Genomic DNA, 15,966 nt, shown 5'->3' on the forward strand with positions numbered 1-15,966 from the left:
ATATCTCTGATTTTCTTGAAGAGATCCCTAGTCTTTCCCATTCTGTCGTTTTCCTCTATTTCTTTGCACTGATCACTGAAGAAGGCTTTCTTATCTCTTTGTGCTATTCTTTGGAACTCTGCATTCAGATGTTTATATCTTTCCTTTTCTCCTTTGCTTTTCGCTTCTCTTCTTTTCACAGCTATTTGTAAGGCCTCCCCAGACAGCCATTTTGCTTTTTTGCATTTCTTTTCCATGGGAATGGTCTTGATCCCTGTCTCCTGTACAATGTCACGAACCTCATTCCATAGCTCATCAGGCACTCTATCAGATCTAGGCCCTTAAATCTATTTCTCACTTCCACTGTATAATCATAAGGGATTTGATTTAGGTCATACCTGAATGGTCTAGTGGTTTTCCCTACTTTCTTCAATTTAAGTCTGAATTTGGCAATAAGGAGTTCATGGTCTGAGCCACAGTCAGCTCCTGGTCTTGTTTTTGCTGACTGTATAGAGCTTCTCCATCTTTGGCTGCAAAGAATATAATCAATCTGATTTTGGTGTTGACCATCTGGTGATGTCCATGTGTAGAGTCTTCTCTAGTGTTGTTGGAAGAGGGTGTTTGTTATGACCAGTGCATTTTCTTGGCAAAACTCTATCAGTCTTTGCCCTGCTTCATTCCATATTCCAAGGCCAAATTTGCCTGTTACTCCAGGTGTTTCTTGACTTCCTACTTTTGCATTCCAGTCCCCTATAATGAAAAGGACATCTTTTTTGGGTGTTAGTTCTAAAAGGTCTTGTAGGTCTTCATAGAACCATTCAACTTCAGCTTCTTCAGCATTACTGTTTGGGGCATAGACTTGGATTACTGTGATATTGAATGGCTTGCCTTGGAAACGAACACAGATCACTCTGTCGTTTTTGAGATTGCATCCAAATACTGCATTTCGGACTCTTTTGTTGACCATGATGGCCACTCCATTTCTTCTGAGGGATTCCTGCCCACAGTAGTAGATATAATGGTCATCTGAGTTAAATTCACCCATTCCAGTCCATTTTAGTTCGCTGATTCCTAGAATGTCGACATTCACTCTTGCCATGTCTTGTTTGACCACTTCCAATTTGCCTTGATTCATGGACCTGACATTCCAGGTTCCTATGCAATATTGCTCTTTACAGCATCGGACCTTGCTTCTATCACCAGTCACATCCACAGCTGGGTATTCTTTTTGCTTTGGCTCCATCCCTTCATTCTTTCTGGAGTTATTTCTCCACTGATCTCCAGTAGCATATTGGGCCCCTATTGACCTGGGGAGTTTCTCTTCAGTATCCTATCATTTTGCCTTGTCATACTGTTCCTGGGGTTCTCAAGGCAAGAATACTGAAGTGGTTTGCCATTCCCTTCTCCAGTGGACCACATTCTGCCAAATCTCTCCAACATGACCCGCCCGTCCTTGGTTGCCCCACGGGCATGGCTTAGTTTCATTGAGTTAGACAAGGCTGTGGTCCTAGTGTGATTAGATTGACTAGTTTTCTGTGAGTATGGTTTCAGTGTGTTTGCCCTCTGATGCCCTCTTGCAACACCTGTCTTACTTGGGTTGCTCAGTCACGTTCAACTCTGCCACCCCATGGACTGTAGCACACCAGGCTTCCCTATCCATCACCAACTCCAGGAGCTTTCCTTTACCGGACAGTGTGACAGCATGGTGATTTTTTTAAAGCATGTGTTTGGTATGTTATATTAAATTTCTGTCTAGTTCATAAAGAAACCTGATGGGAAGTGTTAGAAAATATTGGCTAGAGGAAGAGAACCTCTGTCCCACTCCAACCTAGGCCAGACTGTGACATAAGTGAGAAGCTGGCGCCACCTGATGGCTGAAGTAGAAATGGCCGGTGGTCTCCCACAGAAGAGACTTCCCACACAGGAATCGCATCCCGCAGGGGAGCCTGCTAATTGTCCCCAAACACAGCCTCTCCTGCCAATTCCCTAGACCTCCCCCAGGCCTCGGTGCCTGACACTTCTTCAAGGGCTTCAGAGATCCAGGAAAGAGCTCTGGCTGAGACGCGGGAGCCCTACTGTTGTTCAGTTGTTAAGTCGTGTCCAACTCTGTGATCCCTTGGACTACAGCATGCCAGGCTTCCCTGTCCTTCACTATCTCCGAGTTTGCTCAGATTCATGTCCATTGAGTTGGCGATGCCATCCAACCATCTCATCCTCTGTTGCCCCCTTCTGCTTCTGTCTTCAATCTTTCCCAGTATCAGGGTTTTTTCCACTGAGTTGGCTCTTTGCATCAGGTGGTCAAAGTAGTGGAGCTTCAGCTTCAGCATCAGTCCTTCCAATGAATATTCAGGATTGATTTTCTTTAGGATTGACTGGTTTGATCTCCGAGTCCAAGGAACTCTCAAGAATCTTCTCCAGCACTACAGCAGCAGTTCTTTGGTATTCAGCCTTCTTTACAGCCCGTCTCACGTCTGTGCATGACTCCTGGAAAAACCATAGCTTTGACTACACAGACCTTTGTCCACAAAGTGATGTCTCTGCTTTTCAATACTGTGTAGGTTTGTCATACTTTTCTTCCAAGGAGCAAGTGTCTTTTAATTTCATGGCTGCAGTCACTGTCCACAGTGATTTTGGAGCCCAATAAAATCAAATCTGTCAGTTTCCATTTTTTTCCCCATCTATTTGCCATGAAGTGATAGCAGCCCTTACTACTGTTCCCTGATCTGCCACTTATTTGTTGGGTGACCCTGGGCAAGGGCACTGCCCTCTCTGGACCTTGATGTCTAGTGTGAGGGGGTTAAAACTGGTTTCTAAGGACCCTCAAGGCCTATCACACTCCACTCTCTCGATCAGGAGCATCCAGGTGCCGTCACCTGCCTGTCCCCTGTGCCTCCTGCCCACAGACGTGAAGTTGGGGGCGGGACAGGGACAGTTCTTCCTGGAGGTGGAAGAACAAGTGGCCCGGCCTCCCAGGTTCCATCCCAATCCTGAGTTCTTCTTAGATTGCAATGAGCGAGCCCCTGACCCAAGTCCCCCAAGCCAACTGCCACTCTTGTTGTGGTCATCGGTGGTCACTAAAGATAGAACTCTGCCACTAAATGGCTCTGATTCAAGCTCTAGCTTCCCAAGGGCTAGGGACTCTCAGAGAGCTGAGGTGGCTTTCTCTCTCGGGCTGGGGACTCCCTGAAGGCTGAGGCGGTCTCTCCCTCTCTCCCTCCCACCTCTCTACATGGGTCCCTGACAGGCTGTGAGACCCCTAGACCAAGGGCTTCTTAAGGGCAGGCCTGTCTCCTCCCAGTATCTCCAAAGCTCTGAGCACAGCAAGGCAGGTCCCGAAGGCAGCTTGGGCCCCAGTCCCTGCCCAGACACCGAGAGAAGGCGGCGAGGCAGCGAGGCTCTGAGGCGCATGTAGAATAAATATAACTTTATTCTTTATCCAGTAGATCTCAGTGGCAAGTCCAACAGTAACAGGTGCACCAGCGGGCTCTGGGGGGGGATGAGACCCCAACCCCAGGGCAAGGAGGGCAGGGCAGAGCCAGCTCCCCCAGCCCCGGGGGAGCAGGGGTGACATGAGGGGCCCCCCTGTAGGCCCGTCCTGCGGGGCAAAGAGGGGGCACGGGTGTGGGGTGGGGGGCAGGCCAGGGAAATGGAGGAACTCAGGCCATGTGTCTGTCGGCCTGTCTGTCCACTGTGTGTGTGTGTGTGTGTGGGTGTGTCTGTGTGTGTCCGGGGGCCCTGTGGGCGGTGCTGGTGGCCATGAGGCTGGAGGGCAGGGGAGCTCGGACCCCCTGGCCAGCCCCTTCATGGGGAGGGGAGCGCTGGAGGGCTTCGATGACGTGGGCTCTGATGGGGAAGCAGAGGACACAGGGTGGAGAAACACACGCCTGGAGGTCCTGAGGCCCCGGTGCTCTGCCCCCAGCCCCATCCCGGGGGTGAGCCACTCCTTCCAGGGGTTGCCAGGAAACTGTCCTTGCCCAGTGGTTAGGCAGAGAGAGAGGAGAGGGCAGGCCTTGGAAAGTTAGTACTTCACAGTTTTAAAGAGAAAACTGAGGAGGAAATGGCTGGGGAGGGGGCCTTGGGGGTGCACAGGGACTTGGAGAGACAGGGGAAGCCCCTTTCAAGCCACTCCCCCCCCCCCGGGGCCCATCCCCCCCTCCAGCTCTGAATCCAGCTCCCCCCAATACACAGCACACTTCAGTATAAATGTGCTTAAAATGAAAATTCTTATTTAAAAAAATCAAAACCAGAAAAAAAAATTAAAATAAAAACAAAACCAGCGAGAATTAATACCTGGGGGTTGGTATGGCAAAGTATGTACAGGGGATTCCCCCACCCCGGCCCACCCCCTCTGTCACCAACCGAGGCAGGGGGGGTTCCCCAACCGGGGGGCAATGGCTTGCAAGTTCTGAGGATGGGGGAGCCAGGTCCTGGCATTTGCTGGTGATGAAGATGTGGCGAGGTGGGCAGAAGGGTGTCTTGATGAACACAAAGCCCGCAGGCCCCATCCTGAGGCCCGGGACCAGGGGTCCTCACTCAGTCCATGGCCACGGCCCTGACGTCAGCCCAGGCTCCAAGAGCGGGCAGTCCATCGCAGGCCCGGGCCTCTGTCCGAAGAGTCGCCGCCACCTCCTCCCTCCAGCCCCCCGGGCAAGGGAGGGCAGGTGGGGCGCAGGGCTGGTGGGGGTTGCATGGTTGGTAGAAAGGCAGAGAAAAGCCAGGGCACGGGGTGAGGGCTGTGTCCATGGGGCAAGGGCAGTCACGGGGAGTGGGTGGCCGGGCTGCTTCTGTTTGAGCTGGGGCTGAGGCTGGGGCTACAGCTGCCGGGCGGGGGAGCCAGGCCACCCCCGTCCCGCCCCCCACTCCCCGCTTGTCCGCTCAGAGTGTCCAGGCCCTCTGAGTTCTCCAGCATTTCCTGGATGAGAGGTGGCATGGAGCCCGGAATCTCCATCTTCAGCGTGATCACCCGCTCAGCCCCTGCAGGAAAGGAGGGACAGAGGTCAGGAGTGTGGCCACCTTGCTCCTCTAGCCCTGCACACAAGCGTGGCCCCAGGAGGGAGTGTGCAAGGGGTAGGAGGATCCACAGTACCAATATCAGCTCCCACCACACACCGACCCCTGCGCTGTTTCCTGATGTAAGCCAGCTCTCCTAAGCCCCACAGCTGAAGGGCAGCAGGGAAAAGTGGCTCCCAGCTCTGGCTCTGGGGTCACTGGGCTTGATGCCAGGCCCTTCCTACGTGCTGCTGACTCTCCTACTGACATCTCAAGACAACTCTGCAAATGTTATCCCTGCTCTGCAGATGGGTAACTGAGGCTTAGAGCCGTTGTGTGACCCGCTCAAGGACACACAACAGTCTGGTTCCAGAGCCATGCCCTGAACTAGCATGCCAAGATGACACTGCCATCTTGGGGCTCACAGGCACGGAGGTCACCTGGGCAAGGTGAGGTTCAGGTGAGTGGGGCATCACAAGGACACAAAGATGTGGGGTACTGGCTCAGACACAGGAGGCCTGACTCTGGACATGGATGGCAGACACACAGGGAGAGAGCCTCACCCTTAGCACTGATGCTCCGCAGGTCTGTGATCTTCATCAGCATCTTGGGGAACATGTGTGGACGGCTGGGCCTCCGTTTCCGCACATAGACCTTCAGTGCCTCAAGCAGTGGCTCCTGCAGCATGTCCACCCTATCTGGCTGCTCCAGGTCCTGCCGGTCTGAAGAAGCAGAGAAGCCCTCTGCCTGGTGAGGAACACAGCTGCGGGCCCCATCGTGACCACCAGGGGGCGCACCTGTCCAGGCCTTGGGCAGAGTATCTTTGCTCCTCAGGCCTCCCCACCTGGCCCTACTGCTGCTGCTGCTAAGTCGCTTCAGTCGTGTCCGACCCCACAGACGGCAGCCCAACAGGCTCCCCCGTCCCTGGGATTCTCCAGGCAAGAATAGTGTACTGGGTTGCCATTTCCTTCTCCAATGCATGAAAGTGAAAAGTCAAAGTGAAGTCGCTCAGTCGTGTCCGACTCTTAGTGACCCCATGGACTGCAGCCTACCAGGCTCCTCCATCCATGGGATTTTCCAGGCAAGAGTACTGGAGTGGGGTGCCATTGCCTTAGAGGCTCTCAAATGTGAGCAAAGAAGGGCTGGGGCACAAGGGTGTCCCAAAGCTCGCCCTGAGAGCCCAGTTCATGGAGGTCACACCCCTGAACACAGGCAGTGCCATCTTAAGCAGAGCCAGGTCTCCCACTCGAGCTGGTTATTCTGGACACCAGCCCAATATGGCAGAACTCATGACAATAAAATAATAACAGCAGCCAGCATTTACTGGGTCTTCCTCTGGGCACACTGTGCCTTACTTATTACCTCCTAATCCTCCCATCAACTTTATGAGGTGGAGACATTACTGCCCCCATTTTACAGAAATGGAGGCTCAGAGAAGTTCAGCGACCTGCTGAAGGTCACATGTTGTCCAGGATTTGAACCTGGGTAGTCTGACCTCCAAGTCCTCACTCTTAAGCCCCCTGGAAGGAGCGCTGCCTAGAAATAGGGAACCAGAGCTCAGGTCTCTATCACTGTTCCCTTGCCCTGTGGCCACAGACCAGACCCTGCTCTGCTGGGACTCATTTTCCTGTCTGACAGGTGCCTTTTTGATCAAATGATCCCCCAGCTTCTCCCTGGGAGAGGCTCCGCAAGCCACACCACCACCCCTGGGCCTGGCCCCCAGACCCAGGCCCACAGCCCACCTCCACAGATGAGGCAGATAGCGCTGAGCAACCCAGTCTCAGCGTCATCCATCTCCAGGGGCAGCAGCTGGTTGGCGAAGGCGAAGACCAGGTCCGTGAGCGGGCCAAAGCCGGCGTTGTGCATCTGGGTCCGGTTCAGGGTCAGCCCATCCGAGAAGGTCATTGTGTCCTGCTCGGGCGTGTACCGCGTGCAGATCCGCAGGATCTGGGTGCAGAGGGTTCTCGAGTTCAGGAACTCACATCCGCCAGCACTTCCGGCACCAGCATCCCCCCCCAGGACCACCTGGCGGGCAGCCAGACTACTGCTGTTCTACAGAACCTTCTGTGCGACACAGTAGCCACCAGCCACACTGGTGACCAGTGGGCACTTGAAACATGCCAAGTGCAACTGAGAAACTGAATTTAATTTTAATTAATTTCAATTTAAAACAGCCATACATGGCCAGCGGCTACTGTATTAGACAGTGCAGATCTACAGCATCCTGCCTCCACACAGAGAATTAAGAGGGCAACAAAACATTTCCAGGAAGGCCAAAACCGAAGTGGATTTCAGTCTATGGTTCCCAGGACTGGGGACAGAACAAGAGCTCAGTAAATGTACCTCATCTTCAGGTCTTTCAAACCCTGACCCTGCCTCTCGCATCTCCCTTCCACCAGGAAGAGCAGCCTGGTCACACCCCAGGTTCCCGACCTTGGAGGTGGCCGAGAGGGAACAGGAGGGCTGAGGAAGACAGGGAGGACAAGCCTCCCTCCAGCCTTGGAGTTGACAATCTCATCCGCCCCCATCCTGCCTCAAGTCCAGCCCACCCTCTGGCCCCACCAAATACCCTGCAGTCCCCTGAATCCCACTGGTCCCACGCCAGCAGGCCTTTCACAGACCATTCTACACACCTCTAGAGGCCACCTCCTCTGGGGCTCCTCCCTGGGGCCCAGTAGTGTGGCTCTCTGTCCTGCAGGGAGGGGACAGCCCTCCCCCATCTGCAGCCAGCACTTATCACAGTTTTGCAACCTCTGTTTACCTATCTGTTGCCTCCACCAATGGAAGGTTCTCGAGAGGGGACAGTGGTGTGTTCACCTCTGTTCTGACACCCAGTTCAAGGCCTGGCCACACAGGGTCCCAGGTGAACCCTTATTAGACTGAATAGATGGGAAGATGGGTGGGTGGACAGAAGCACTGAATCAAAGATGGGCTGAGGGTGGATGAATGAGAGTAGAGGTGAATGGGTGCACACCCGGGTGCTGGGTGGCTAAGCAGACAGGTAGACACGCGGGGGAGAGGAAGGGTGGCTGTTCAGGTGGCTGGGCGTTTGGACAGGTCGACTCCAGATGGATTTTTAGGAAAGTGGTTATTTGAGCGGCAGGACATCCTCCAAGAACACAGGAGTCAGTGCCTAGGCAGGCAAGGTGCAGACCCTCACCAGGATATCCAGGCAGGCAGCCTTGAGGAGGGTGATCTGGTCCGCAATGGTGAGGGTGGTGAAGCCGGGCAGTTGCTTGGCGAACTCCACAGTCTTAATGATGCACTTGGTGGAGAGTTCACTGAACTTGTCCCAGAGGTCAATGTCCAGAGAGACACGCTGTTCTGAGCTGTTGTTCTGGGAGAATGGGGGAGGGGGGGAGTGGGAGGAGAGTGAGGGCCTTCCCCTGGTGGCACCCTTCTGGGCCTGGCTCTACCTGGCCCCATCCGCAGGCCTGCCCTCTACTGGCCTTCACTTCCTGAGAGGCGGGGAAGGGGTGGACAAGGCAGCCCAAGCAGGGTTGCGGAGGGGCAGGCCTGAAGAAGCAGGGGTGCCCCTGGGGGGCTGTACCGAAATGTATTTGCCCAGCTGGGGGGAGGGGCAGGCCTGACAGCTGAAGGGGTATGAGGTCGCGGGGGAGCGGGCCATACCGTAGTGTATTTGCCCAGTTGGCAGAGAGCAGGGAAGGTCTCCTGATGCGCTTTGCGCACCTTCTCGATGAGCTCCCCCACCTCCGGCGTCAACGTGTAGCTCTCGGAGCACTCGGGCTTGGGCACCTCCTTCTTCTTCTTGTTCCGGTCATTTCTCACAGCTGTGGAGGGCCCAGGCCGCACAGTGAGAGGGCAGGTGGGGTCAGCGGTCCATCCCCCAAGCCGTCCAACCCCAGCCCAAGCTCCTCCCACCAGACTGAGAGCTGCGGAGGCCACCGGGTGTGGTCAGGCACGCACACAAAAGTGCACACGCACGTGAGTGCACAGGCAGGCGGGACATCCACAAACAGCCGGTCCCTCGGCCCCCCTCTGCGGTGCCCACCCGGCCCACACGCCGAGGCCTGCCCCAGGGCCTGTGACCACAGCACACGTGCCCCAGACCAGCTCACTCTCCAGGGTGAAAGCCCGTGCGCAGGGTGTCCCAGGTCTGTGTTCTCAGCCTCCCTGCCCCCTGCTACTCCGGCCTGCAGGGAGAACCGACCCAGCCCTCCCGGCAGTGTTTGGGATGGGCTCAGAGCAGCTCCCTGGGCGGGCAGACACGGAGGAGGGCTCCCCAGCCTGAGAGTGGGGGGCCGGGTGGCAGAATCTCTCGGCCCATTAGCCGGGGGAGCTGACAAATCACCGGGGGCGCTGAGCCGCACACACCACTCGGCTTTAAAGAAGCGATGGGGTCGTTACCAGCCGATTATCCCAGACACACAATCACTTACAGGGCCAGTGGTGGCGGCTGCTGACGCTGGAGGAAGAGAGGGTGGGGGGTGGGGGACCCAGGGAGGGGGTAGCGAGGGTGGGGGGGGAGCTGGCATAATTTGGAGATCACTCATGTCGATTCTGCAAATTCAATAAAGTGCAAGGGAGAGAAGGGAGAGGGAGAGGGAGAGAGGGGGGATAATTTGGGAAGAGAAAATTGCAGCTGTGACAAGACGTTTATCATTCGGAAGCTTTAATTCTATTGAAATGGCAGCTGCTCAGCTCCGGGGCACAGAGCAGCCAGAGAGGAGAAGGAGGGAGGGGAAGGGGGAGTTGGCAGTGGGAGGGAGAGGGGGCCCCACCCTGGTCCCCCTGCCATGAAAAGCTCTGGGATCGGGAAGGTGGCAGAAGCGGAGGAGGAGGTGCTGGGCCCTGCGGGGAAGGGTCCCAGGCCTGCAGGTCCCAAGTTGTCACCTGCTCTGCAGCGTGGAGCCACCACTTCCTACGCTACAGAACAACACAGCCCTTTCCTCCTGAGGCAGGAGGTGGCCGGGTACTTCAGGGTTCCTCTACTCCTGTCGTCCCACCATGTCCCCTCCCCACTTCCTTCTTCCACTGCCCTGCCCACAAAGGGCTAGAGGGTCCTGCAGCCCCCTCCCCCACCCCATCCCCCAAGGCTCGGGCTCCATGGCAACGGCCACGCAGACAAGGAGGCGTCTGTCAGCGTCATTTATCTCTGACATCATCAATCACCGGTCACCAAGGCAACACCCATGATTCAACACAAGAGGGTCTCCCTGTCCAGCCCTCCTTCTTTCCCTCCATCGGGCCTCAGCTGAGCCCAAACTGGAAACCCCCATTCCTCTGGGACTGGAGAAGTCCCAATTCGCTCTTCCAACTCCAGGTCCCAGGCTCCACCAGACAAAGGCTCTTAGATCCCGGTGCCTGGAGCAACCCTCAACACTTGCACACAAATACCCAGCAGCACCCCTGTCCTCAGATGCACGATGGGGTGGGGGACTCAGGGATGCTTCTGAGCCCCGCCCCAGAGCCAGTCAGAACCTGGAAGCAAGCTGGCAGGGGCAGACACGTGCATACACGTGAGCAAGCACACACAGCCCGCCTCACACGAACAGGAAGGGCTGTCCGCCCATGGACACACAGATGGTGAGACAGACAGGTCCGGTCCGTGCAGCTATACGTGAACTGTCCTCAACCATGAGCCAGGGCACCGCATCACGGCAAGGTCCATTTGCACCCACACGATCACCCGCATGCCCCTGCTCCTCTGGCTTTAGGGGCCAGGAGCTCACACCCTGCCCAGTGCGTGGCGCGGCCCCGTCGGTGGCACTCACACTCCTTGGACATGCCCACTTCGAAGCACTTCTGCAGCCGGCAGTACTGGCAACGGTTCCGGGTCACCTTGTTGATGATGCAGTTCTTGTCCCGGTGACACGTGTACACCATGTTCTTCTGGATGCTGCGGCGGAAGAAGCCCTGGGTACAGAGAGCAGGGAGTCAGGTCAGCCACCCCCACAGTCGAGCGGTGCTGGCCTGTAGCCGCAGTTCGAGGGCCAAGAATCAGGCGACTGCTGTCCCCAAGCCTTTGGCCATCCCCTACCCGAGAAGGCCAGAGAAGACGGGGAGAAGGGTACGCCTATAAGGATCCCCCGGAAGAATCTGAGTATCTGCCTCCACACTGGGGTGGGGAAAGGGCTTCCCCCACCCTGCACACATAGACCTGGCTTCCCCACCCCTGGGGAAGGGGACCGCAGGCTGCTGGTGGGTCAGGAAAAGCAGCAGACGGGGCTAGATGGGAGAGAGAGACAGAGCTCTAGAACCCAAAGCCCCGGGCTCGGTGTGCAAGAAAAGGAGACAAGCAGGAGGGGCCAGAGAGATACACACACGGGCTGGCCTGGCCTGACAGGTGGAGACATGAGTGCTCACAGGCAAGGCAGCAAGACACACGTTCACTAACCAGGCAGATGAGCACAGATCACAGGGTGACTAGGTTGGTCAGAGGCTGCCCATGTGGGCTAACAGCGAGACGGACAGACGCCTGACTAGGGCAGACCACGAACAGCTGGTCTGGACAGGACAGGCAAGACACAGAGAGTCCAAGGCCTTGTGCTTTTTGCCCTTGACCTCTGCCCCACACCTGATGGCCACTCCACACTGAGGGGGAGCGTAGGGCCCCAAGCCCCGAAGCTGTGCAGCTTCTGATCCCCAATCCCTGGAGAAGAAACAGGTACAGACAGACTCAAGCCCTGGGGAGAGGAAGCGGGAAGGCCATGCCCACAGCTTCCGGAAAGGTGGCAGTCCCTTCTGCACCCTGGAGCCTAATGTGGGCACGTGGAAATCCGGCCAGAAGCTGGGGAGCCCCAGCCCAGGCACCTGAAGGAGAGGCCAAGGCAAGGCGCCTGCTCCTGACGGCCTCCTGCCAGGCTGCTATGGCGAGGTGCAGGCAGGCCACCAGGGGCAGGCCTCCTGGGTCCCCAGCCAAGAGCCAGTCGGCAGCCAGTTCACCATGGCAACACGGGCAGCGGGAGCAGAGCGGGTGTGAGCCCTGCCAGCTGGAGGATGGAGATGCTAGGGGAAAGAGTCAGGGCTGGAGGAAGACCTCCGGTTTGGGGGACCCCTGCTCATCTATGGTAAGGAGGTTCTGCTGAAGGCTTCCTCTCCTCCAAGGCTCCTGCCACCTTCCACACAGAAGTTAGAGCAGCAGCTTTAGGGACACCCCCACTGCCGGTACAGTCCCCAGACCTGGCGGTGAGAACATCCCACTTATCTAATCAGGACTGTCCTTCCCCACGACCCCCTGGACTCACCTTGCAGCCTTCACAGGCGCTGACCCCATAGTGGTAGCCGGAGGATTTGTCTTGACAGACAAAGCAAGGCTTGTAGATGCGGGGGAGGGGAGGTGGCGAGGGGGGGCTGGGCACAATCTCTTCAGAACTGCTGCTCTGGGTCTCAATGGCTAGAGAGAGGAGAAGGACTGTTAGAGACCCAGGCCACCACCCTCAGCACAGTGCCCACCTGGCCTCCAGGTCTCGCCCAGGGACCTCTCCCAGCTGCCCCAGGGCTGCCAGATGTCAAACTCTGGGGCAGGGGCAGTCTTGGGAAAGCTGGCACTCCCACAGCCAGACTGCCAATGATGCCTCCAGCACCCCATCAGTCCTGCCTACTTCCCCAGGACCCCACCTTCAAAACCAGAAACATCACATAATAAACCATCAGATTGGTATGTGGATGTGGCTATACTGGGCAGGTGCCAGGTGTAGGTATCAGCCTGGGTCCACAGCCCTGGACCCTGGGCGCCAGGTCCCACCTCCCCCAAGTGAGGAAGGGGTTAAGGCCTGAAGGAGGGAGGGGCCAGGACACAAGCTGGGGGCAGAGGAAACTGGGGTCAACAGGATATTCAAAGTTGGCCACTCCCCCACCCCTTCTGCTTCCGCTCCCCTCTCCACCCCCACTACCAGCAGCGACAGCCCCTCCTCCGCCCAAGCAATCCCCTGGCCAGGGATCCAAGGCTGGGTGCAGTCACAAATGCTGGGGCACAACAGGCAGGGACTCCCTCAGAGAAGCAGGGGGACCCTGTGGAGACAGGGGGAAGAGTCCCTGTGGGCCCCGGAAGCCCATGGCTCTGAGTGCACCCTGGCTGGGGGGAAAAGCATGACAAAGGGGGTCTGTTCCCATCAATGCTCTGTCTGTCTGGCCATAGAGTCCATAGTATGTCCGGGTTACTGTCCCCCTCCCCTCCTGTTATTCAGCTCCAAGAGGGCAGCCAGGAGGGTGACCCCGCCAGCAGGGGCAGCCCCCACTAGCAGAATCCTCCCCAGTGCCTGGCCCCATGCCCATCACCCAGGCAGAACAGGGCAGGGCTAGGTGGGGGCTGTCTGTGCCCCAAGCAAGGGCAGCTGTGGGTGCACTGTACTAGATGGGAACTGTGACCCGGTCACCCCCAGATTCCCAAGGGGCCAGTGGCAGCCTCCTGAGGCCTTCGCCAAGTCCACTGGTCCAAGGCCAGGGATGCCTCCCTGAGTAGATAGATCCCTGCCTCCTCCCACACCCCAGACTCCTACCTAGCCTCACCCCAAACCCCAGCACACAAGGTTCTGGAATTCAGCGGGGCCGAGTTCCTGTCCAAGCACCTCATAGCATCTCATAGTGGCTCATGTGGCCCCAAAATCCAAGCACAGAGAAAAGAAGCACTCAGATGGGGGGCTGGCAAGCTGCAGGCTACCACCCTCCCCCCTTACCTGCAGACACGACCAGAGACTGCCAGGCGGCCGATGACAGGGAACCAGGCCAACAACCTTGGCAAGGCTTTCCTGGCTCTTAGTTGGGCCCGGGCACCACTTCCCTGGTCAGCCTGCTGACCAGCACTGCTATGGCCCTGCGTCCCTGTCCCTGCCCAGAGAGCAGCCTGCAGCAAAGGATCAGTGGATGCTCACACCACACCCCCAGAGATCCAGACTCTGCTGACCCTCCCCCACTACTCTGCTCCTCACCCCAAATCGAACTGTCCTGGCCTGGTTTTCCCCCACCCCACTCTCCCGGAGGCCAGACAAGCAAATCAGACAGGCGAGAGGCCTGAGAACAGCTGCTGTGGGGGGAGCAGGGTTGGGGGGCCTGGGTGAGGCCAGGAGGCAGAGGGGTGAGCGACAAAGGAGCCCTTTGTTGTGCTAACTTTTTCCAAGACGTAAAAGGAGTAACAATAGACAATCCAGACTAGTGGGGGGGGGGGTTGTTGTCAAGGACAAGGGGATGTGGGGGGGACCGTGGCCTAGAATCCCAGTCAGCGTTCCAACAAACAGGGGACCCAATAAGCAGGGGCTGGAGGCACTGACCTACCCCCCTCCCATCCGCTCCTATCCAGTCTTTGCCCTGGGTCCACCTCCCCCAAGTCTCAAAGCTCTCCAATGGACCAGAAGGCAGGGGCAGAAAGGACAGAGGGAGCTCTGGGTTCAGAGTGGGCTCGAGAGAGGGGAGGTGCACGGACGCACAGGGGGTGCCCGGATGAAGGACAGACAGCTCTGAGGCCAGGGACTGACTGGAGGGCCAAAGGCTTGTAGAAATTTGGAGCTAAGGCAAAGTCCAGAGGCTGTTTATGAAACTGGAAGAATGTGCTTTTCTAAACTGTGCTTTTTGGCAGGATGGGGGGTGGGGGCAAGCTGACCCAAGGTGGGGGTACAGTTTGGTTTCAGTGAGGCCTCCTTTCGGCCCACCCCATAGCAGCGGGCTGCCTCTGGGGCCGAACTCTGCTCTGCACCCTCTACCTCCAGCACAGCCCCACCTGTCACCCAGGTAACAGCTTGGAGGCTTCCCACTGTGCCCTTTGAACCCAGAGCCCCAGCCCAGTCCCCACCTCCCAGGAGTGTAGCCAGCAGCCGCAGAGGAACAGGGGACACTCTAGGACCCTCCCACCCTCTGCAAGAGTTAGCCTGAACTCTGCACACCTGGGGGAGTAAGGACTGCCACGACCTGGCCCCTCCCCAGAGGCCCCAGCACAAGATCTCTCCTCTTCCTGCAGAAAGACTGCACGGGAGAAGCACCACACCTTCTCGGGCTCAAAGTTCCAGCGCCTGGCGGAGGGCTGGCACCGGCCCAGGAAGCCAGGCGTCCCCTCCCTCCCGTGCTGCCCCACCCCCGGCGGGCAGGAGGCGCAGAGCGCTCCGGAGTCCCCAGCGGCCCAGAGCCGCTCGCAGGCGCACAAGGGGCCGGTTTCCTGGAGGAGATCAGCAGGAAATCAGCCGGGCCCCCGGCCAGCGGCTCCCCTCCCAATCCAGCTGGCGCCCGGTCCTCTGCAGCTCCCCTCGCAGCCCCCGGGGAGGGCAGAGGAGGGGGCGCCAGGCGCTGGGTCCCGCCCTGCCTCCACCCCGGAGAAGGGTGGGGGTGGCTCTGGGTGCAGTGCCGCGGCCGGGGCGGAAGAAGGCCCCTACCCAGCGGCCGCCGATAACCATCTCTCCCCCTCCCCCCACTAAGGGCATCCACGTGCTTCACATTCTTGGACGTCTGGGAGCGGGCGGAGGCAAGAGCGGCGAGATTGGTGGGGGACAGATGGAAAGCCACTTCCTCTGTACCCCTTATCCTCTGGCGCCCCAAATCGGGGGCTCTGGCGAGGAAGGCAAGGTCCCCAGGGTCCTGCAGGATCGGAAGGTCTCTTCCCACAGCCCACTTGCTGTCTCTTCCCACCCCTGGTGGAGGTGGCAGGAGGGAATGGAGAATTTGGTGGAGAGGACCCCCGAGGGCTCCTGTCATCAAAGGCCACACTGGTGGGTTGGGTAATGACCCCATGTGCTCTAGACTCGCTCGGGTCACCACCCCCAGCCTCCAGGTCCTTCCTGTGCCCCACAACCACCCCTAAAGCCCCCCTCCCAGCCTACACAGCCTTGGGGGCTGAGCCCACTGCCACACACCCACACTCCGACCACGGAGACAGGGCAGCCCAGGCCTCTGGCTCCACGCTGCCCCGTGTCCTCCACTTCCCTGTCGCCTGCTGGACTCCAGGCTCCCTGGGACCTTGTCTGGCCAGTTTGGGGCCAGGAAGAGCTGAGCTGCCCCCAAGGGCTGGAGCCCAAGGTCTCAGATCCTCGCTCCTCCCCAGACCTCTGGCAA

At 57.9% G+C, this 15,966-nt stretch overlaps 1 protein-coding gene across 6 annotated transcripts in view; it reads right to left on the reverse strand.

The window, feature by feature from the left end:
• Positions 1-3,388: 3,388 nt before the first annotated feature.
• The window catches only part of RARA (retinoic acid receptor, alpha), a 45,050-nt gene continuing 32,472 nt past the window's right edge, over positions 3,389-15,966 (reverse strand). For all 6 annotated transcript variants that reach the window (XM_010842608.1, XM_010842607.1, XM_010842609.1 and 3 more), the window contains 7 exons: positions 12,177-12,325; positions 10,704-10,845; positions 8,599-8,759; positions 8,129-8,305; positions 6,711-6,915; positions 5,532-5,690; positions 3,389-4,953 (listed from right to left, as the gene is read on the reverse strand). In XM_010842608.1, the coding sequence (XP_010840910.1) occupies positions 4,736-4,953; positions 5,532-5,690; positions 6,711-6,915; positions 8,129-8,305; positions 8,599-8,759; positions 10,704-10,845; positions 12,177-12,325 (1,211 nt within the window). In that variant the 3' untranslated portion in view covers positions 3,389-4,735. The remainder of the gene's footprint in view (positions 4,954-5,531; positions 5,691-6,710; positions 6,916-8,128; positions 8,306-8,598; positions 8,760-10,703; positions 10,846-12,176; positions 12,326-15,966) is intronic.

This window comes from Bison bison, unplaced genomic scaffold (genome assembly GCF_000754665.1).
Source record: "Bison bison bison isolate TAMUID 2011002044 unplaced genomic scaffold, Bison_UMD1.0 scf7180017864180, whole genome shotgun sequence".
In the NCBI taxonomy this organism is placed as follows: Eukaryota; Metazoa; Chordata; class Mammalia; order Artiodactyla; family Bovidae; genus Bison; species Bison bison.